At 37.4% G+C, this 24,753-nt stretch overlaps 1 protein-coding gene across 1 annotated transcript; it reads right to left on the minus strand.

The window, feature by feature from the left end:
* Window positions 1-1,145: 1,145 nt before the first annotated feature.
* Window positions 1,146-24,051, minus strand: LOC143412097 (C4b-binding protein alpha chain). The gene is made up of 10 exons (XM_076872917.1): window positions 23,910-24,051; window positions 22,547-22,729; window positions 21,281-21,380; window positions 16,276-16,361; window positions 15,924-16,118; window positions 13,249-13,431; window positions 5,712-5,894; window positions 4,108-4,287; window positions 2,714-2,889; window positions 1,146-1,319 (listed from the first exon to the last, which is right to left on the minus strand). Exons 1-10 carry the CDS (start codon window positions 24,049-24,051, stop codon window positions 1,146-1,148), a joined length of 1,602 nt encoding a protein of 533 aa, XP_076729032.1.
* Between the last annotated feature and the right edge of the window lie 702 nt (window positions 24,052-24,753).

Genomic DNA, 24,753 nt, shown 5'->3' on the forward strand with positions numbered 1-24,753 from the left:
GTACAAAAGAGACTTCAGAGGGAAAAAAAAGATTAAGAAAGCAGTTTATAAAAGGAATAAAACTTTCCAGGGTACCCAGCGACTTAAAGGAGAGATTGGCACAGGGTTGGGGTTTCTCCTCATGTGTGCAATGGTTGCTCAAGAAACCATCTTATTATTAAGGCAAGTGGTGACCAAATAGGATGGAAGACCTGGGAACAGGAGGTGGCTGACCTGTGGGCTTCACACCTATCTGTCCTTTGGAGTTCCTTCCTGGGGTGGGAAGAAGGAGGTCAGACCCAGATGTAAATCCCCATTATGGAAGGCAATACTTGAGATGTGGTGGGAGTGAAAGAGGCCACGTTGAGGTCAAGAAGAGTAAAGTGGTGGGGAGTAGACAAGGTCTTGAATGAATCCTGAAAGTCAGGTGTCACCATTATTGACTGAGACAAGGACAAATGTGCGTTGACATTTAATCCGTGCTCTGGAGGCCTGAGTGGAACTGTGGAGTTCAAGGTCATGTGGGTGTGAACCCAACTACATATTTCTTATGTCTACACAGTAAATAAAAACATTGAGTTGTGTAATTGTATTGTTTGGGACCCTCATTGTAAATGACCACCAAGACAAAGTAGTTTTGATATATGAATATTTGTTTTCATGAATATTGGTGTCAAAGACATAGTAGGATTGCTAAGCTGAAGTGATCCACACTGAATTGAAAGGCAGCAAGTGAGCCAAGCACCTTTTTCAATCTCTTTTGGGAAAGATGTGCACATGTGGAGTCCAGGGACATGTGGGTATCAACCCAAGTGCATCTTTTTTACAGTCCATACAGTAAAAATAAATGTATTAATTTTATGTAATAGGTTTGTTTACGATCTTCATTTCATGGAGTACTAAATGACCACAAAGACAAAATAGATTTTGACATGAAACTTTTTAATTGAAAATAAAATGTACTTTACATCCAGAAAAGCAAAATTATAAGCCACAAGATGATCAATAATTCTGTAATCTTAAAGCTGTGAACTATCCCTTCTAGATGTTTATTACCATGAATATTGTTGCCAAAGTGACAAAAGAGTTGCTAAACTGAAATGATCTACATGGCATTGAAGGCAGTGAGCCAGGTAGGCATATTCTTCTCCCTCCTCTGGGAAACATTATGGTGATGTTTCTATACTAGTTTGTCTTTCCTTGTTTAGTTGTAGTTCTAGTAATTCAATCTCAAGGGATAGCTTAGATATTTCCAGGGCCATTTTCACATCTGCCGGGTTTGGGAGACACTGCAAGAGTTTTTTTCCTGTGTATACTTGATTGCACCCTTCCTGGAATTCCTGAAAGAGAGAGAGGTAGTGGGTGTGGTGGAGCCTCTTCTCTCCAAATCATGGAGGAGGTGCACCCTGAAGATGGAGGGCTCCAGACAAGAACCAAGACCAGCTTCAGATTTGTGGTTGACCAGAGAAAACCAGAAATCTGAAGCCCCCCAAAGTTTTCCTCAGATCAGTGTCTGTTCTGAGATAGCTGCTCAGAAGACTTCCATGAGGGTTAGGGTACCCTGTTGACCACTCAGCAATAGAAGAGTATATTATATGATGTATAATATAGAAGAATATATTATATGATATAGAAATAGAAGAGTATATTATATGATGTAGAAAAGTAAGCATCAGTACGAGACCAAACTAGATTTTCCACTTTTGCTGGTAGACTGGATGTGCTTAAGGGGTAGTCTTCTGTGGTCAGTAAAAGCCCATTTTAGTGTTAGCAGCTAATCACAGCAGGGGATGCTGGGCAGCATCAGCCTGAGGGTCACAGCCAGCAAAACTGGATTCTTTTCTGCTATTACCAAGTGGCACAGTTGCAGTTCTTTGTGGCAGGCTATGCCTCCAGTGTCTCAGCAGACTACATCAGCTAACTACAGGTTTCTTTCCAGGTTCTTGTCTCACAAATTTGAAGACTGAAATCCACAGACAACAGAGGAAGGCAACAGGGAAAGGAGTAGGATTTGTTTAAGAAGAAAAGAGAGAGCAGGACAAGAGAGGCCTCCATACCAGGCTGCCATTTAAATGTACTGGGTTAGGGATTTATATAGCTACTGGGGAGGAGCATCGATCAATACCTATACTAATCAGGTCTTGGAAAAGTACCAGCACTACTGGTTTGCTCCAAGATCTTCTAATTGGTTGTGCCCTTTCAGCCCTTAAGTTTGAACTTTCCTGTAACCTTCATTTGGGTTCACCCCTACTTCTGTGCATCAGGTCTTCAGGGGCTGTGTAGTAACTTCTGTAGGGCTAAGTCTAGGACCAAGCTCCTTGACCAACTTAAAGGTAGAAGAACCCAGACAGATAGAAAAAAAAACACACTTAATTGGGGCCCATTAATTATTCTACTTTTTTCAGTACTATGCCACCCTGGCCTTCTTGCAGTGCATTTGGGGAAATTAAGTCAAAGAGGTTAGTTTCCCCCACAGAATTCTGTGTAAAGGCGAGAAGAGGCAGCAGGAGATAGCAGTTCTCTCATGGGCTCTGTTTATGTTGCTCTCAAGGAAGAACAGGAAAACTTACCACCTCCAAGGGTGCTTTAAGGAAAAAAGAGAGAGTTTGGCTGAAAGACTGAGAAATGAATCCTGAAAATCAGCTGTCACCATCATTGTCGGGGAGAGAGCTTGGTGGGGACCACCATTTTTACAGTTTGATGGCACAGAATTTTCTTGAATTATGCCACTTACCCACTCACACTTGGGCACTGCCGGGTGCCAGGCTGTGTCCTCTGAGCAAGTGATCATTTGGCTACCCACCACTCTAAAGCCAGAGTCACAGTGGACAGTGACACTTTCCATTTCAAGATACTGATACTTATTCACAGACAGACTCCCATTTTTAATCTCTGGTTTCCGACAGATAGCTATAATGGAAACATATTTTTAGGCAATCTGTAAATCTAAGAAAAAACATGGCAATAGTCTAAGACAATAAGAATGAATTACATTTAGGAGCTGCTAATTGTTCTATATTTCATTTTGATAACAAAAATATTGGGCCAGGCGCAGTAGTATACGCCTGTAATCCCAGTGGCTCAGGAGGCTGAGGCAGGAGGATTTTGAGTTCAAAGCCAACCTCAGCAAAAGTGAGGTGCTGAGCAACTCAGTGAGACCCTGTCTCTAAACAAAATAAAAAATAGGACTGGGGATGTGGCTCAGTGGTCAAGTGCCTCTGAGTTCAATCCCTGGTAACAAAAAGAAAAAAAATTATATATATTGGTTATCAACTTTATTGAGCATGATGGTCTAAGCACTTTATATGGCTATCTCACCTCTCACGATAACCCTCTAAAGTAAGTACTGGGAGAAAGTTTAGATACTGAGAGGGTAAGGAACTTGTCCATGGTCATCACATTTTAAGTAACATGACAGGATATTCTTTAAAGGGGATGTGACTCCAGATTCTCAGCTAGCAGAGTAACTCTCACCCACAGACAAGATTGCTGCAAGATGCTAGGCATGGAGTTTTTCTTCTTTTATCCTGTGCCTCCTGTGTGCTATGGAGACAATGGTGCAAAATACATTCTAAATTATTATAAATATAGTATTATTATTGTTGTATACATGTAAAAATCAGACCCAATCTTGATTTCTCCTGTAACGGATAGGTTGGCATGAGGAATCCCCTCCATACACACCATTTAATTATAGCAGGCAGCACTCTGCACATGACTCTGATGGAAATATCTGTGCATCCATTCAATTTGAAATTACCCTAGGAGAGCCTACATTTATGCTAAAACAAGTTTCCTTGAAGATTTTATAGAGCCTGCAGGTAATACTCCTTAAAATGTGATGCTCCTAGGACATCTGTGGAAATGTTTACAAGAAACCAGGAATAGGGGCTACCTCAAGAAGGCTGAATTTTGTGACTGGGAGAAAGAAGTAGAGGGCAGGAATTTTTGTGTCCATTTTTTTTATGCTTTTTGCCTGGAGTACCACCTGCATATATTAATTATTTAAAATAAATGAAATCAGATCAAGTGTTTTAGTGCTGCCTCTGAAGGGAACATCTTTGCTCTTGATCGTCTCCTAACAGTTCCACCAGCATTTGTTATGGGTTGAGGAGGGAGCTGAATTACCTTTGCATTGAGGAGGTTCAGGTGACCACTGAGAATAGTAGCAGGAGAGTTTTGCTTCTCCAACCAGTTGGTATCCTACATCGCATTCATACACAACCTCAGTTTTATATAAATGAAAAGATGGTTTATGATGTCCGTGGGCAATGGTAGGAGGGAAATTGCAATTTTGATGGTGAGACACTAAAGTAAGAGAGAGTAAGTATGTGAGAGAGTACATCCTGGGATATGTGTGGTTTGTAGAAGGATTCACTCTGTCCTTCCATCTTCTCTGACACACTTCCTTTGGGGAACATACCTTCCCCATACCAGCACAAGAGAATAATCTTTATCACCAGAGAATAAAATTTGTTGCTGCAATGAATCTGTACAATAAACTCTCAAACATAAACCTAATCTTCTACTAGCTTTAAACCCCTTACATAGCTCCTAACAACTTCCCTAGAATTTATAACCCCTAGTCCAGATGGCTCTGTAATGTCATTTCTTCACAAACCTATTGATCTGTTTCTAAAAATTGTAAAATGTCCTGCATCGGCTATTCTTCCAGGTCTTCACTTTTGTGAAGGCAAAAATAAAAGAAACATGTTTTTCTTCTGGTCTCATGTCAATTTGGCTCCTAGATCCCATTTAAGAACTAAAAGGGTAGAGATGTATAGTGGGGTCTACACATAGGATTCTCTACATCCAACTAGAAGACCCATTCATGGCAATTAAAAGAGAAAAAGGGTGTGGCATTAGTACCCTGGTCATGGAATCACTACTCCAAACACATAGTATATCACCCAGAACCTGCTGGCTTGTTAGAACATTGGGATGGCCTGAAAGGCAACACTGAACAGGGATAGGCACCATCTTCCAGAATTCACTTTGAACCAAAGATCCATCTTTATATAGCGCCGGGTCCCCAGTTAAATAAATGCATGGGGTCCAGAAGCCAAGGGAGGGATGGCATCAGTGGCCCAGCTTACTACTGCTCTAAATGTCCCACTTGCTTGAACATGTCTAATAGGGGAGAAAGTAATTTTCTCATTGATTTATAAGCTTTAACTAATGTCTGGCGTCTTTGGGGCTTCTTTAACCCTCTTGCTCAGGAGGAAAGAAGCATCAATAGTTAAGGCTATCAAACACATTGAGGGAAGGGAGGAATGTGTTTAGCACAGTGAGTGCCCCTTGATCAGGGAGAAGAAGGTATCTCACAGGGGATGACAGACTGACAGGAGAGCTTAGCCAGAGGATGGCTGTTGAGGCAGAAGAAAAAAGGAAGTTCAGGAAGGTTTAAGCAGGTCTTAGTTTACAGATTAAGATATATACATCAGAAATGAAGAAAAGAGAATGTAAACAAAGAAACAAAAACCAGTCATTGAGAAGTTCAACTTATCTATTAGATGTGATCTATTTTTACTGAATCAAAAAAGAAAAGGAAATTGAGAAGGCCAAGAGCATTGGAACAAAACAGGAGGGTCAGAGAGAAAGGGAAACCTGGGTCCACTCCATGAAATGTGGAGTATATGATTCTTTTACCTAATTTTAAACCTTCTCATAATAATCTCCATCATATTGCTATAAAGGCACTCCCTAAATAACATGACTCTTTAAGTTCTTACCGTGGTCACATGATGGTGTTTGGGGACTCCATGTGCCATCTGATCCACATGTAGCTGAAAACTGTAGCCCATAACACGTGTATGAAAGTTGGTCATTGTAGCTATAAGAACACTTGTTGGTAGGGTGGTATCTTTTAGGGTGAATGATTTTACCATTCGCCAGCTCTGGTACTGGGCAACATACTTATAAAAAATTAAAAGTGAAGATAACAGTTAATAAAAGCACCGTGAAGAAGCTCCTATGGCTAACAACCTCATTTCTACTTTTGAAGGATCTTAGTACTGAAGAGATGCTGGGGAAACAATAGAGACTCAAAATGTTCCAAGTATGTGTTCCCTGTCCCTGATTGCTAAAGAATTCTAACCCAGTCATTTCCCTCCAACAAAACATTCTCATTAGGAGCCTCCAAAGGAGAAGTTGTAACAAACCTGTGTGAAAAACATAAATTTTCAAAATTATTCAAGAACAATGACAAATAACATCCACTTACTGACTTCCCTGGGGTTACATCATAATTAAGTTCTCTGCTTAACACTTCTCCAGACACAAAGAAGAAAGTTCTCAACAGTTTATATCCACCATACAGTTCATCCATAGATATAAATTGATATTATTGCTTATGGCAATAAAAAAGAATTTTTTCTTTTCTGATGTAAAATTTTAAAAAATAGCTATTCAGATTCTTTCCTTTTGGAAATAATAATAACTGATCAGAGTTTTAATTTTTCATTAATTAGTAGAAATAAGGACTTTAAATGGAACTGGAGCCAGGCACAGGTGTACACCTGTAATTCCAGCACCTCTAAAATGGCCTAATGCTATTAGATGGGTAGAAGGAGACATTTTCTCCATTTTTTTTTTTTGTCAATTTCACTGAGATGCATAAAATAGCATCTACCTAACCTATCTGTGGGCCCCTCCCTGGTTCCCACAAGTAGAGGCGGCACCTCTCCTACCAATGAAACTGGACAAAGTCTCCTTTGTATCCTCCTGAGGTAAGAATATTGGGCAGGGAATCTGGATCTGTCTTCTAGAGGCAGGTAAGGAGATCCAACTCTGTCTGCCTGCTGTCTTTTAAAATTAAAAGCAACTTCTCATTTCCCATTAACTGTTTTTCTGCATCTTGCATTTCCTCATACTGAGAGTAAAAACTGGAGGGAATCTTACTCTGGGGATGCCAAGGAAGCTAAGAAGGGAGATGCCCCCTATCCTGGCCTGATTCACTGATGTGTTCTTTGTCTCATCACCTAAGTAAATCTGCATATGAATCTGCCTTTTGTCCAACTTTGCTGCCTTTTCCCCTTTAAATTTTTTTTATTTGTTCTAATTAATTATACATGATAGCAAAATGCATTTCAATTCATTGTACACAAATGAGCACAGCTTTTCATTTCTCTGGTAGTATATGATGTAGGGTTGTTGCACCATATGTGCAGTCATCCATACCTAGGGTAATGATATCCATCCCATTCCACCATCTTTCCTACCCTCATATTCCCTCCCCTCTTCTCCCTCCCTTTTGCCCAATCAAAGTTCTTCCATTCTTCTCATAGCCCCTCACACCCCATTATGGATCAGCATCCACTTATCAGGGAGAGCATTTGGCCTTTGTTTTTGGTGGGGGAGGGGGATTGGTTTACTTCGCTTAACATGATATTCTCCACCTCCATACATTTACCTTCAAATGCCATAATTTTATTCTCTTTTAATACTGAGTAATATTCCATTGTGTATACATACCACAGTTTCTTTACCTATTCATCTGTTGAAGGGCATCTAGGTTGGTTCTGCAGTTTAGCTATTGTGAATGGAGCTGCTATGAACATTGATGTGGCTGTGTCAACTTTCCTGGCCCTTAAGTTTTCCAAAGAGGGAAATTTGAAACAAAGGTATCTTCTATTTTCATTCAAAGCCAGCTTTGAATAAAACCACTTTTCCTGCCAATGTGACTCCAAATTTTGTGGAGGCATGAATGGAGGAGCAGTTCTACAGAATAACAGAATGGACACTGAAAGTATTGAGCGTGCCTATCGGCCTCCATTGTAGTGTCAGGCAATCTCTTAATGTGCAGACATGTTTTATTCTGTTCTGATGTTTTGTCTCATATCAGGCAATATCATCACAAACCATCTTTGTGTGTGTGTTTTACTGGGGACAGGTTGCTTCCAAACCCTCTCAGACTGCACAGTGCTACTAACTAAGCACAGATTAAGAAGCCACAGGGAAAATATGATACGAAGTACATTTGGAATTAAACTCAACACTACACAACAAGCCAACATCCCAGGTCACATTGTCAAGGGACAGTTGCTCACTAAACTACATCTGTACTCTCATACATGCACTTAAATTTTATTTTATTTTATTTGTTTATTTTTATGTGGTGCTGAAGATCAAACCCAGTGCCTCACATGTGCCTCACAAGCACCCTGCCACTGAGCTACAGCCCAGCACCCATACTCTTAATTTTTGAGACAGGATCTCTCTAGGTTACTGAAGCTGGTCTCAAACTTAGTATCCTCCTGCCTCAGTCTCCCAAGTTGCCCTTCTTAAGATGGCTCCTCTTATGGCATCACAGGCTGGGAAGTGCACAGAAATTTTTCCAGTGCCAACTTGCTATGCAGATGCCAGGTCTCCTGTCTGCTCAGACTGCATTCATAGAGATATCTGGAACTCCCTCTCCTTTATGAATAACTCTACTAATAGGGTGTTTCCCCTTTCCTAGAAAGCCACTGAGTGCTTGGTGTCAGGCTGTCTCTCACATTATTCTTTTTATCTTTTTTAAATTAAAACCAGTATTTCTGGATTTCACCAGGTCACTAACTCTCTCCTGTTACATTCCAGCCCTTGACTATGACCCCCCACCACCACCACAACATTCAATCTCATGGAACAGCAGGTTAGTGCTGAGTGCCTTTAATCTGCCATCTTTCTCTCTCACCTCATGCCAGCAATAACAGAGATAAATAACAATTGCTGTGGCATCCGACCCAGCAGAGGTTGCTTCCAAACCCTCTCAGACTGCACAGTGCTACTAACTAGATTAAGAAGCCACAGGGAAAATATGATATGAACTACATTTGGAATTAAACTCAACACTACACAACAAGCCAACATCCCAGGTCACATCATCAAGGGAAAGTTGCTCACTAATAAGATTCTCACATAAAAGTGGAAAAGATATTCATCCCAACAGATGCATAAATCTCAACCCAGAAATATAAGACATATGAAAATACAAGGCAATATTACTATTCCAAAAGTTCCCTAGTAACTGAATCCAGAGATTGAAGTAGATGAAATGTCACATAATTTGGAAGACTGATTGATAAAATGATCAGTGATTTTAATACAAATTAATAGCAGAATGAATTAAGGAAGACAATGCAAGATATGAAAGAATAATTCAATAAAGAGACAGATTCTGAAAAAGAACCAAATAGAAATCTTGGAAACGAAAAGCTCAAAAATCTCAACTGAGGAGCTGGGGATGTGGCTTAGTAGTAAAGTGCTTGCCTGGCATGCATGAAGCCCTGGGTTCAAATCCCCAAGCACACACACACACACACACAAACCCTCAACTGAAAGTCTTACAATAGACTAGATAAAGTAGAAAAAAGACTATCAGGGTTTAAAGACAAAGTAAATACACTGGCAAATTCAGATAAAAGTAAAGAAAAAATAAGAAACGGTGAATAGAACATATAAGGTCCTGGGACAAAATTAAGACACCAAATATTCAAATCACAAGTTTAAAGGGAGAGAGTAAAATTATAGGCTAATTGCATAGAAGACATAGTAGGTGAATTAACAGCATAAAATGTCTCAAATATAGGCAATATTGTTGACATCCAACTACTGGAAGCATTTAGAACCTCATATAGAAAAGTCATTCACCCAACAAATGCATAATGATAGGAACTAGTACACATTTTTCAATAATAACCCTGAACATAATTGGTCTGAATTCTCCAATTAAAAGACACAGACTAAACAAATGGATTTAAAAACAAGACCCAACTGTTTAATTTCTTAAAGAAACTCAACTAACTACCAAAAACATACAGACTGAAAGTGAGAGGATGGAGAATGTATTTCAATCAAATAGAATCCAAAAGCAAACAGAAATAGCTACACTCGTAGCTGAAAAAAAATAGACATCAAACCAAAATACGTCAGAAGAGACAAAGGAGTTCATTACATGTTGATAAATATTATAACTCATCAAGAAGATAAAATGGTTTTAAATATATATGCATCAAATGTTAGAACATCTAATTTTCTGAAACAAATTAATGAGCAATAAACAAACAAACTAGAGTCATTTCCTCATTCAGACAACACCAGGAACTTGTCATTAAGGGACTTACCACTAGACATGTTTTGAGCCTGAGCCCTAGCCTCTTCCCTTTCCTGACATTGCTGATTCAAATGATATGGACAGATGCCAAGTATCTACCAAGTTAGGTATTTATTACATTTTGTCTTCAAACATTTGAAATGGCATGTAGACTAAGGTCCTTTAGAAAGAACAATTCAATGTATTTTTAGTATATTCACAGAATTGTGCACCATCATTACTATCTAATATCAGAATATTTTTACAAAAAAAAAAAAAAAAAACCCATCTTAATTACCAGTCACTCTCAAGTCCCACCTTTCACCAGGTTCTGTCAAACATGACTCTACTTTTCCTCTCAATGGATTTCCCTTTTCTGAACATTTCAAATAAATGGTTCATACAATGTGGTGTGTGTGTGTGTGTGTGTGTGTGTGTGTGTGTCTTATTTTACTTTGAGTAATGTTTTTTCATCCACGTTGTGGCATGTGTCAGCCCTTCATTTTTATTGTCAAATAATATTCCATTGTATGAATGTGCCTCTATTTATTCAGTTGATGAACACTTGGGTTGATTTGCTATGTTGAATAATGTTGTTCTGAACCTTCTTGTAAATTTTTTTTGTATGTATGAACATCTGTTTTAATTTCTCCTGGGTAGATACCCAAGAAAGTAATTTCTGGATCACATGGTAACTATATACTTAAAATTTTGGAGGAATTGTCAAAACTGTTTTCTAAAATGGCTGCACCAATTTGTACTTACACCAGTAATATATGAGAGTTCTAATTTTTCCACAAATGTTAGTGAGAATGACTATTTGTTTCCTGTAGCCATTCTAATGGATGTGAAGTGATACTGTTGTTGCTAGAGAGAGAGGACCATTCTTACAAAAATAATAGAGAAAATTCTTTAGACTGAAAGCAAGTGACACCAGACAGTAATCTAAATCCATGCAGAAAAACAATGAGCACCCAAAAAGGTCAACAAAAATTGTGTTGGTAATTATAAAGAACATATGAAATCATCTCTTGGTGTCCAAGGAGATTGGTTCTAAGATTCCCCTTGGGTACCAAAATCTGCAGATGCTCAAATCCCTAATATAAAATATTGTCCTATTTACATAAAACCTATGAATTTCTTCCCGTATACTTAAAATAATTTTATCTCTTTCCTAGTTATATACCTAGTACAATGTAAATACTGTTATATTGTATTGTTTAGGGAATACTAATAAGGAAAAAGGAATGTACATGTTCAGTGCAAACAATTTTTTTTTCAAATACTTTCAAGCCACAGTTGGTTGAATCCCTAGCTATGGAACCTGTAGATACAAAGGGCCAATTGTAATTGCATATTTCATCTCCTTTATTCTTTTAATTGATTTAAATGGCACTTGCCATTTAAATAAATTAATATAATATATAAATAAGTGCATTATTAAGTGTATAACATACAGAAATGGAGTACTTTAGGCAGTAACCCAAGAGTGGTAGGTGTGAACAAAGCTGCATTGGAGAATAAAAACAATACCAGGTGGTTACTTGAAGCCATAGGAAGAAAAGAAGAAATACAAAAATGGCAAAGAAGATTAATGTAATAAATTCTATAAATATATACTTGTGTTCCTTTATTTTTCTCCACTACCAACAAAAATATGAAGTGTAAAAAATTTTAATCAATAATTATAACAGTGTATTATAGGAATTCTAACAAATATAAACCATGAAATATTTTGCTAGATTCTTGGCTGATGATTTTCTCTTTCTACATTTTGAATATATCATCTCACTGTCATTTAGCCTTCACTATTCCTGATGAGAAGTCAGATGTAAATCTTATTGGGGTCATTGTATATGACGTGTTTGTTTCTTCTGTTTTGCTATTTTCAATATTTTCTCTTTATCCTTGACTTCAACATTTTGACTATGACGTGTGGATGCTGGAGCCTATTTAAGATAAACCTTTCCCAGCATAGGACTTTGGAAAATGCACAATGTTGAAGAGCTGCTAAATCTAGTCCACTCCAAATACTCCTTCTACCTCCAGGACGCTGGAAGAGATGGGAATTGCCATTGTCAGCCCACCAAAGCAGTTCTCCAAAGTGGTGATTTAGGGAGCTGAGATCAGTTCTCAGTTCTAATGTAATGGCCCACCACTGTTTGTATCAAGTCTGTTTGTACAGAGTTGCTGAATAAATGATTCTCAATTGGTTGTAAATCCTTTGAACAATCTCTAAGAGACCTTGAGTGGTTTTCTTTGCTAATTTTTACTAGCTTAATAAATACCACTCTGAGGAGTAGTCCAACTTCTAAGACCACTGTTTCAGCAGTCCCCAGAGTAAGGCTTCTGATGTTTCAGCATTAACGACTTTCTTACCAGTTTTATGATCTTGGGCAAGTCATTTAATCTGTTTCCTCTTCTGTAAAATGAGGATAAGAGTGCCCATAACTGTTGGGAGGATTCATTAAACATAACTCTTATTATGCACTAAGATTACTACTTACTCTTATCACTATTTTTAAAATATATGTTTAATTAGTGTATTATAAGTACACACAATAGTGGGATTTGTGAATATATATTTCTATATGTGCACATATATAACAATATATTTAGTCAATTTCATTCCCCTGTACCTCTCATCCTCTTTTCTCCTGGTCCCTTTCCTCTGTGCTACTGGTCTCCCTCCTGTTTCAGGATATCACTATTTATAATGATCCACATGAGTTTAGAATTTCACAGAATCAGAATCAGCTCATTCATACAACACCTTTTTTTGCAAGTTAGAAAAGGTAGCTTTCCTCAGGACACTTTATTGCTTATCTTTCAAAGTAATGATCATAATATAATGACTTTGCTAAAACAAGACAAGTTTTCTACCAACTTAAAGAAAAGTGTTGAAATAAATACAGCCAATCCATCATGTTTACAATGTGAATGCTTCCCCTTCAGACTAGAGTAGTCATGACCTACACAAATATCTATGGTAGCCTTCTCTGGTGATGTAGGCATTGCAGAGTGTACTATAATCATTTTTCTTTCCAACAAGAAAAAAAATGAAGAAAATTATTAATCTAAATTTAATTTTTTTTCTGGGATTCAAAATGAGTCTAGATATACAAGTATACTCACAATGACATTTCTGGGTACCTTTAGATGCCAAACATTGAAATTCCTTCATGGTCCATACTTACTGGGCTCACAGATGGGAGGAGAAGTATTCCATTTTTTATTAGCTTCACAATGGATTGAACTGCTGCCTTTAAGGTTAAAACCTCTCTGGCAGCCAAACACTATAGAATCTTTGTAAGAATAGGTTGGTCCAAATCCAGAGATGATGATACCATGTGGAACAACTGGTGCAGGACAGTTGATATCTAAAAAAAAAATCACGAGAAAAAAAAATCAAGCAGATTTTAAAGGATAAACAGCAATAATGTTACTGCTACCACTAATCCAGTTAGTAACACAAATACCTAATATGTCATATAGATACAAAGGAAATATTTTTAAATGAATGTGCGTGTGCACATGCATGTAATTTCAGCTTTTCAAAGTCTCAGTAAAATGAGGTCCCATCATACTAGTCCTTCTATGAGATGATCTTGAATAAGTCCTTCAATTTACTAATAAAGATTAGTTATAGGTAACTCAGAAGACATGTATCTGTGAGGCCTAATTTTCTCAGATAATTTGGGTTGTAGGTCAGTGTAATGATCTGTAGGTCAGTGTAATAATCACCATAGTAATGATCTGGTGATGGCCATGAAGAGGTGGCCAGAGCTCCATGCCCCAACAAGCATAGTAAAAATCATCCCCCCCCCATCCCTCACCCTATCTCCAGTCAGTTATCAAACCTTATCAATATAGACACATTAACTCCTCTATAATCCCTCAACTTCTCTCCAGGGCTGCAGCCACTGCTATAGTTGAAGCCACATTGACTGGATGGTTAAGCAGTCTTAGTTCAAAACACCACAGACTGAGTAATTCCTAAACAAAAAAATTCCTCATACCTGGGGACTTCTAAGTCCAAGACCTGGGCACTGACAGCCTTAGTGTCTGATAAGGGCTTTCGGTGTATTTCCAAAATGGTGACTTTTGTGCTGCATCCTCTCATGAAGAAAAGGATGAAGGTTGAGTCCTCCTGTGACAAAAGATCTAAAAGGACCAGGGAGCTTCCTTTCCTCTCTTTTAAAAGGGCACTAATCAGTTCCCAAAAGGCCCCATCTCTTAGTACCACTGGGGCCTAAATTCCAATATGAAGTTGGATGAACACATGCAAACCATAATAAGTGCCTGTTGGTCAACTTATGTCTCACTTCAAGTTATCATCCATCCTTCAGGTAACAGTTATCTTTCTAAAATATAGAACACATACTCTCCTGGTTCAAACCTTTTATCTCCCCTTCGCCTTCATTCTGAATTCTTTTTTATTTTTATGATGAAGAGTATATTGAAAAAGGTGGGGAAAAGGGGCTTCCAGAAGATGGATTCAACATGTCTGAAAATATTTCAGCTATGTAAAGGGAAAACTTCGAGAGCAAGAATATATTATAAATAAGAGTCTTTCAACTAGGTGGACAGATGAGTAAATCTTGTATCATTTGAACCCATGGGAGAGGTCTTCTTGAAAAATGCTTGTTTATAGAATATTCTGTAAAATAGAGTTGGCAACCTCCAGTTATTCTTCTTTTACCAAAACAATATCATAAGAGCCCATGTATTTTCTAAAAGTTCATCTACTCTATTCTTTAGATAACCAGCCTTCAGAATGTGTTCAACATTGACTACCCCATCTGCCATTTTTAAATCTCCTTCAGAGTCTCCCAGCAAATTATGTTGCTGTTGTCTTTGAGTTGACTGAAATAGTCAAGGCACCATCATGTTTGTCAAATACATGAATTAGTTCTTCTTTAAATCCTTTGATGACACATTTTCATCAAAATCCATAAAGTTGGTCACTACTTTGACATTCTTTAGAGCAAGACACAAGCTCCTTTTTAATGTGACCCCTGCTGACTTTTTCAGCCTCAGATCCTGCCTTCTATGTATCTTACGGTCCTGACTCAGACATTTGAACTCTCTGTACTATCCTGCTCTCTAATCCCCCAGGATTGATTGCATCTCATACTGAGTAAGAATAATAAGTGATACTGTATAAGCACTGAATGGTCTTTGGTCAGCAAACTAAAAATACCATATGATATCTCCCAGCTTGATTATCATTTGCTTTGTCTTGTTATACCATCTGTATTTAGTAGGGTTTTTTGTTGTTGTTGTTGTTCTATAGGAACATATTGTTGACATTGTAGGTGCTAACCAATATTTCTTGTTATATTTCCTGAAAAGTCAAAAAGACTTCATGCCCTACTCTTCTGAGGCCAGGTAGTATTTGCACAACACCAGTTGTAAGGCTAATATGGAAAGTGATATGTGGTCACTTTGAGGCCAAAGCTTACAGGATACAACTATATTCTTTCTTCCTCGGCTTAAGCGATTGTGAAAGCACATTTTGATAGGGGATGCCATTGGATCAAAGTAACCCGAACTGCTGAGCTGGTTACTAAGCTAATGTATGGGCTACAGCGATCCTGAGGAGCCTCCTGGACATGCAATGGATTCTGAATGAATGAAGAGAAACTTTTACTTTACCAAACCAATGAGATACTGGTGTTGTTTGCTGCTATATCATAGTAGAGCATGCAGCAAGTATCTATTGATCAAATAAAGGACTGCCTCAGTGCAATCATTAATTTCTTTGAATCATTTCATTTCCCCAATAAATTCAGCTTCCTTTTTCTTTAGGAAAAAAAAAAAGAAAAAAGAAAACAAACATTTTAAGGCTAAATTCATGATTGTGACTTACTTTCACAAGTAGGAGGACTTGGGCTCCAGACGCCTACTGTTTTATTCTCTACTGTGCAGGAAATGGAAGCATTCCCTATGAGTGAGAAGCTGGGGTCACAGGTGTAGGTTACAGAGGAGCCATATGTAAAGAGGTCTTCATCACTACCACTGTGCTTCCCATTGCTGATGTCTGGAGGGGGTTCACACTTGACAACTGGGATAAGGGAGTGAAGAGAAAGGAATATTCAGCAGGGCATCAGCACAAAGCTAAAATTCCTGCCAATTCATACCTCCTAAGAGGCAGTAAAAATGCATTATTATTCCATAACATAATTTAATCTTATAGTCAAGTCAGAAATATCTTTACTTACTTAAACATACAGGGAAAGGGTTACTCCAGGCAACTCTCTTATCTTGGATTTCACAATAACTAGTGGTTGGACCCTTTAAGACAAATCTAGATAAGAAAAGATGGAAGATTTTAATGAAATTCTTCCTGTATGAAATTAAATTAGATAAAGGGATTTGAACAGAGAGAATCTGTTATTTAATATTAAAATAAATAAATAAAGTTTTCTTGGATATTCCCAGAGAATACTCCACTTGGTAAAATTTCATCACTGTGATGAGATGTGTGTGTTTGTTCATTTGTTCTTTTATTCTTTAGTATTGAGTATTTAGTATCTAGTAGGTATCAAGTCTGCAGTTCATCCAGAGCTTAAGTAGAACAACAAAAAGAATCATCTGAGTGAGTTCTATGGTTTTCTTTGAGAGTAAAACTCACGATCTCTGGTTTGCAGGATGCCTCTGACTTCAGATATATGGCTTTCTTTTCACACACCATCAACTCACTGCACACTACCCCCATTTTTATGGCTCTTGACAAGTCCTAATCTTTCTTCAATTTGACTTTGCTCTATGTCTTATGATAACAGGAGGAAAGGTATTTTTAGTGTGATTTTACATTGTAGAAATAAATAAGAAATAAACCTCCAATGTGATGGAACCTTGAGGTCAATTCTTCAGCAGCCTACGAGCCCCTGGAATGGACTTAAAATAAAATGTATCTTTTAATAGAAACAAAATATAGCTAGAATTCAGCAATTACTTTAAAATTGCTTTTAAATGTAGTTTTTCTAATCAAGTGAAAACTACTGTTTCTGGTTATTTTGATAGGAACAACTCAGTATTTCAATAGCATCTTAGTTCTCAATCTTTTCACTTTCCCTCTTGGGAGCCATATACAACAGGGCAAGCAGAAAGCAGGATAGAAATGAAACACCAACCAAAGTGAAATAACCACAGAAAGAAGATTAGAGAAAAATAATAAATAGAGGTGACAAGCAAAGGAGAATCATTGCATGCTTTATTGGAGAGTAAAATAACTATTTTTAAATTCATTTCAAGTAAATAATATTAAAATAACACTCTGATCTATATAGTAAAATTTCAAATCAGCAGCAAAAAAATTGAACCAATGGTCTTTATCAAAACAGCTAAGAACAAAATTATTAGATTTCAAAGTTTAAGAATATCTTTGGATAGTAAATTTGCAAGGTGTGTAGAAGAGAAAGAAATTGAGGTCAGCATCTGAGTTTTCTACAGCATCATTTGCCACTAAAAAATATTGCTGCAGTACCTACAGGATATCCAAGAAATGAAAATACTTTAATGCTAGGGATTGAACCTAGAGACACTCCCACTGAGCTAAGTCTCCAACTCTGTGGTGTTGTTCCCCACCCCCCAACTGTGGGGTGTGTGTGTGTGTGTGTGTGTGTGTGTGTTTGGTTGAGTTTCTGTTTGCTTGCTTGTTTTGGTTTGGTTTTTGAGAGAGGGGCTCACCAAGTTACAGAGACTTGGCCTTTGAACTTGCGATCTTCCCACCTCAACCCCCTTAATTACTGGAATTACAGATTGCATGCCACTGTGTCTGGCTGGAAAGTACTTATATCCAGCCACACTATCTCTGAAGTGTCCATACTTCTGATACACTAAAACCTACAATAGGTCAAGGAATAATTTGCACTTTTGGGGGGGTGGGGGTGGGGCACAGGTTATTTTGTTTCAGTTTTTAGGAAATCACTACAGGACCAACTCTACACAATCAAGAGACAACAGGGGCAACTTTAGCCAAAAATGGAAACAAATCAAAACAAAATGGTAGTGAACATTGGATCAAAGACAAAATCCAATATGGGGCTAAGAGTTATTGAGTGAAATATAAATGTTATATGCTGAGACAGCAGTAGAATGCTAAAACTATCAAAAATAAGAGATGAGGAAGAGAATAGAAGAAAAACACATTTCCTCATGGCCTCATCTCCAAGAGTTAGGAGTGAAATCAACCTGAAGACATATAATTGTATTTGACTCTAATGTTAAATACAAAATAAATAATAAGATATATGAATAACAAATTTACTGGTAAAGACAGAAGGGATAAGAAGGGAGGAGAGAATGCAAATTTATTGTTGCTTTCAAGTAATAAATTTAAACTGCCTCAAGATAAACTGGAATAATGATACATAAATATAAATTTATAAAGATAGCCACTAAATCCAAATTTCAAACCTTTCTAAATATCATATCTATATCTTTCCATATTTTAAGTAACAAATAAATGTACACATGCCTACATACATATATCACCATACATGAAATAGTATGACAAAACCAAGTTTATAGGCATCACTCATATCAATAATTGTAATTGCACTTCAGTATCTTACTGAAAGAAAAAATAGGTTTTAGTTGGAACTAAATTCAACTCTATGTTGCATACAGGAGACAAACCTATAAATATTTCAAACATATTAAGGAAGGGCAAAGTAAATGCAAACCAAGAAAAGAGATAATAATTTTTAACATCCCATAGAATAGACATCAGAACTAAAATGATTAAATCATACAAAGACAGGTGCTTTATAACTTTGAAGATTTTTTTCCTCATGTAGAGCAACGTGAGCCAGCAGTTCGGGAAGCTGAGGAAAAAGGATCTTGAGTTCAAAGCCAGTCTCAGCAAAAGCAAGGTGCTAAGCAACTCAGTGAGATCCTGTCTCTAAATAAAATATAAAATTAGTCTAGGGATGTGGCTCAGTGGTTGAGTGCCCCTGAGTCCAATCCCTGCCCCCCCCCAAAAAAACCTCTATGTACCAAAATATATGGTAGCCATTTTAATAAACAAAAAAAAGCAAAACAGTCAAGCTATGCTATCAATTATCATTAATTTACTTATACTATTATTTTATAATATAGTTACAAAAGTTATTAATTTACTTTAATTCCTATATTTCTGTTTAAAGTATATAAAGAGCCAAGGTAGACTGGTGTATGCCTATAATCCCAGCTACTCTGGAGGCTGAGACAGAGGATTGTGAGTTTGAGACCAGCCTGGGCAATATAAGGAGTCCGTTTCTCAAAAAAAAAAAAAAAGCAAATCAATAATAAAGACAATAAGGCATATAAAAAGAAGGCCTAACAAAAGATTCAAAAAAGCCAATATCAAAAAAAAATAATCTGAGATGGGCACATGCCTGTAATGCCAGTGACTTTGGAGGCTGAGCCACAAGTTCAAGAATAGCCTCAGCAAATTAGCAAAACCCTAAGCAACTTAGCAAGAGCCTGTCTCAAAATAAAAGTACTGGTGATATATCTCAGTGGTTAAGCACCCTGGGTTCAATCCCTGGTACCAAACAAAAAAAGTAGATCTGAAATATGTATATTTCAGATATATGAATATATATAATAAAAATATGCCTTCATTTGAAGTGCCTGTGGGCTATTGATGAAAATCAACCATATATTCATGATGTACCCTAAAACCTCAGTAAATTCTGAAATAGAAATAGGCAAAATTCTCTATGGGGATAGAAGTACCATGGTAGACAGCAAGAGTTCCAATAAAAGAGTTGTCAGGTTTCAGTAAATAAAAAGACAGGATAGCTAGACACATGGCACAAGTCTGTAATCCTAGCTACTTGGTAGGCTGAGGCAGGAAGATCACAAGTTCAAGGCCAACTTGGGCAACTTAATCGGACACTATCTCAAAATCAAAAATAAAAGGAAAAAGGACTAGGGATGTAGCTCAGCGGGAGAATACCCCTGGGTTCAATTCCCAGTAACAAAGAAAAGAAAGAAAGATAGGAAGTTTACTTTTCAAGTTAAACTTGAGTGCCATGTAAACAGCAGTTTTTTTAGTGTGTGATCCAAATATTGCATGGAACATACTTATAATAAAATCATTTGTCGTTTGTCTGAAATTTAACTGGGCATCCTGGGTTTTACCTGGCAATTCCAAACTAAAAGTTTTCACCTGTCAATTCTGGCTCCTCATGCAAGTGAATAAATAGGAAAGGAGGAGGTTATGATGGTTGGGGTTATTCATCCTGACCACTGAGAGGAAACTGGATTGCTTCTGCACAATGGTGTTGTGTAACTACATTTGTACAAATTTATATATGCATAAGTAAATGCATCAGAACATTGTTCAGAATAGCAAAATACTAGAAAAACCCATGGATCCATCAAAGGGGTTAACTCTTGACACATCTACACAATAAAATTCTGTACTGTTGTAAGCAAAAATTGATACAGAAACCTCTCTATATATAAACATGAAATTTTTCCAATATATACTGATCAGTGCAATAGCAAAGTAAGATGCAAAACTACATTTGTGGTTGAAAAGAGGGAAAAGAAGAATATATGCTAATTTCTTAGCTTGCAGTAGAATAAGGAAACACTAGAAAGATACAGGAGAAACCAATAAAAGTAAATCCTTGCTTGAAGAAAGGAAGAAATGGAGTATATGGAGATAGAATAAGAGACTTCTTACTGCATACCTTTTCATGTCATTTTAAAATTTGAAATATATGAACACATTAGCTATTTTAATTAGCTATTCTAATTTAAAAATTAGACAGTGTAATATTACTCAGCATTAAAAGAGAAGAAAATCATGGCATTTGCAGGTAAATGAATGGAGTTAGAGAATATTATGCTAAGTGAAGTAAACCAATCCCAAATGCAGAATGTTTTCTCTGGTATGAGGATGCTGATCCATAATAGCGATGGGGGAGGGGGAGTATAGGAGGAACGCAGGAACTTTAGATAGGGCAAAGGGGAGGATGGGCAAGCGAGGGGGCAGGAGAGTAGGAAAGAAGTGAAATGAGATGAATCATTACCCCAAGTACATGTATGAAGACACGAGTAGTATCATTCTATTTTGTGTATAACCAGAAACATGAAAAATTGTGCTCTATAAGTGTACTATGAATTGAAATGCATTCTGCTGTCATATATAACAAATTAGAATAAATAGATAAAATTTAAAAAAATAGTAATTTAAAGTATTGTTTTCAGACTACTCTTACTCACCCCTCTGAACAGCTGAATTCTATTTGTGATCCAAAAGCGAGATCTGTCTTAATTTCCACACGCCCATTAGGTAAATCTCCTGGATTACTGCATCGTTTTTCTGAGAGAAAATTTAAAATGATAATTAGTGACTCTAAGATCTCACATTAGAAAACAAAATTGAAGGATCAAATCCTACCTCTGCATCCAGAAAAATCCAAATGTTAAGATTCATACTTATTTCTGAACCCGACTTTAATTTGGAGGAACAATGCCATGAAATTTATCTCATTTTTTTATGGTACATTTTACCAAGAACCATGTGTTCTTGTGTAACAAAGGCTTAGATACTTCACTTTTGCCTGAAAATATCCTAGAGGGGGCTAAAAGCAGAATTACAGAGTTGGCATCTCTGTTTCCATTTTGCATCTGTCTCCTTTGCTCTGAGTCAACTTGGATTCCAAAAGCAACAAACAGGTCTGATGGATAAACATCTCATGATGCCTCAGAGCTATGCTCCACTGACGAATCCTGAGAAAATGATGGTCCAGAGCACACATGGTCAATATCACCTGGTAGCTGTGAAAAACCTCCAGCTCTTCAGACACCCAACCTTTGCCCTTATTTCCTTTCTATAAAACTTCAAAGTCATTGTCAGCCCCTTGAGAACAGGGCTGAGGACATGAGTGCCCCATCTCTTCCCAGTATGGCTGTACTCCTGAAAGTTCCTTGCCTGTCTTTCACCTTTACTTTCTGGAGAGTGTGGCCTGACCTGATTTATTGGTTCCCCGGAGTCAGGTTTCTGGTCTTGGACTCTAGTAACCTTTGGTTACAAAAGGAAACCAAAAGACAAGGTATTAATTCATATGCCCTTTCTTTTGGAAAACATCACAGAAGCATCACCCACTGACAGGGAATCATCTCCATAGACCCAGCAGATATGTTGGGTGACAATACTTCGGCAACTGCATTATCACTTTCTATTTTTTATAACTTTTCAAAACAGTTTTGAACTTTTCAACATATCAAAGCAAGGTTGATGGTTCTTTTCTTAAAAGAAGGGCTTGTTGAATCACTTTCTATAAATTGGAATTCTTTTTCAATGTAAACAGCCAACTCCTAAGGTTTCTGCTTTATTATGTTCTGTTTTTCAAACTTGGTTACATGAATCCCATTGAAACCAATAGTTGACAAATTGGATGTTTTCTAAGCCAGAAGTTTTGATCCTGAGACAATTTTGCAAAGCTGGAAAAAAGAAAAACAAGAAGAATAAACATTGATACTTACTGACACAGAAGACATTATAGTTCCATTTGCCAGTATATGCACAGGAAACTTGGGAACTTGAACTTGTCTTACTGTAGCCAGGGCGGCAGGTATAGCTCAGACTATAACCAGTTCTGAATTCTGTCTGATTCGGTGCACTTATTGGAGAAGCAAAGCTTAGATTGGGTGGGGGACCACATTTGCCTGAACATCAAAATAACAAGAAGCACCAAATATTATATCTTGAGACACATCATCTCAGGGTTCTAGTAGTATGATTGTAGAGCAAAGACAATCGAGAAATATCGGGCGCTGGGGTTGTGGCTCAAGCGGTAGCGCGCTCGCCCGGCATGCGTGCGGCCTGGGTTCAATCCTCAGCACCACATAAAAATAAAATAAAGACGTTGTGTCCACCGAAAACTGAAAAATAAATATTAAAAAATTCTCTCTCTCTCTCTCCCTCTCTCTTAAAAAAATGAGAATTACTGGAACTCCCTCGAGGCTCTCTGTTCAATGAATCCAGTGAGTGATCAGTACTATGCTTGCTGATAACGATAATAATTAAAGGCATAAATTTGTCCTTTCTCTACAATATATCAGAGAATTTATCTAAAAAGGACGACAGCCATGAATTTTACAAGCCTATTGGATTCCTCATCTGAACTGACTCAATGTACCTATGCTAAGCCAGAAATCCCCACAAGTCAGCCTCAACAGAAATGTATTATTTCATTAAAAATAACATGACATAAGGTCAGCAACCTCATGAAAAGAAAACTGGGTGGCTGGAAGATGTGTATGAATAACACATTTTAAAATAAATATTCTCTTTGTCTTTGGATTTTGAATGATATGGAGGCGGAGGCTTAGTGTCCTTGAAACATAAATATCTTAATCCTACTTAATGAGAGAAGTGTTAGGGAGTTATGTTGGTCAGATTACATTGTGTGCATGTACAAATATGAAACAACAATTCCCATGATGATGTACAACTATAATGCACCAATGAAAAATGTGGAAAGAGAATAAAACAGGACTGATTTACCTTTTTAGAGACACAATAGAAGTATAATCTTCACTTCTCCTTTCTGAATAAAACCACCGACAGTGGAATTGTTCAGCTGGACTGACAGACAACATAGATTTGTTTCAAGTCATGGTGGGAGACTGATTGTTTTGGAAACTCCTAGAAAAGAAATTCTAGGGGGAAATATCTAGAAAATTGTCTCTTTCATGTATAAAGCAAATTCCTCTGAATTCCAGTTGGACAAATAAATTCTATGGCTGAAACTGAATTGCTGCTGGAAGTTTAGTCAGTCTACTTGAACATGTGGATGATCTCTATTTTCTTGTTGCCCATCTGAACCTGTCTCCCACTACTCACCATGAACAGTAACCAACAGAGCAGCGACCAAGGTCATTTGGAACAGAATTGGATCAGAGACTCTCTGCAGATTACAGAAGGCCCAGGTTGCCATTTCCCCCTTTCTATGATGGGTTCCACTTGGTGGTCTTGGGGGGCACATGACCTGCCGCTTCTCTGGCATTTTTTTTCTGCTGAAAGAATTCAATTTAATAAGTACTCATTAAATTCCTACTTGTCATAAAGTAGTAGAATAAATACCATGGGATCCCTGTCTTCAAGGAAATTTCAGCCTAGATTGAAAGAAAAAAGAGCATAAACATCACACACGAGACAAGACAGTGGGGGATGGCCTATGCAGAAGTATCCTCTTAGAAGACAGATGAATTGCAAGTGGAGAGAGGAAGAAGGATTTAGAGAGGGGGCCACATCTGAGCTAGGTATGCTGTGAAGTTAGAGGATAAATGCAGGTCATACTAGGGGAATAGCAGATAATTCTTCTGTTTGGGATGTTAGTAGTGTCTGTGATAAGGGGATAGGAGGGGGAAACTTTTAGCTATGTCTGAAGGGGCTGTGAGAGTCAAGTTTAAGAATTCATAGATTTTACCCTTTGGGGAATAAAGAGTCATTGTTTTTCATTTTTGTTTTAGTTTTTGATTTGTGCATTTGTTTTTAGCTAAGGTGTAACACAATTGTGTGGTTTAAGATCACTATGGCAGAAGGAGACAGAAAAGAAACAGAGAGGTTGATTAAGATGACATTGCAAACTACCAGGTGAGCCATGCATATGATCTGAACAAGGAAATAGCACCAGAGTTTCAGCACTCTCTTGTATTTATAATTCATACTAAGCTCATGGCCATTT

This window comes from Callospermophilus lateralis, chromosome 13 (assembly GCF_048772815.1).
Source record: "Callospermophilus lateralis isolate mCalLat2 chromosome 13, mCalLat2.hap1, whole genome shotgun sequence".
Lineage (NCBI taxonomy): Eukaryota > Metazoa > Chordata > Mammalia > Rodentia > Sciuridae > Callospermophilus > Callospermophilus lateralis.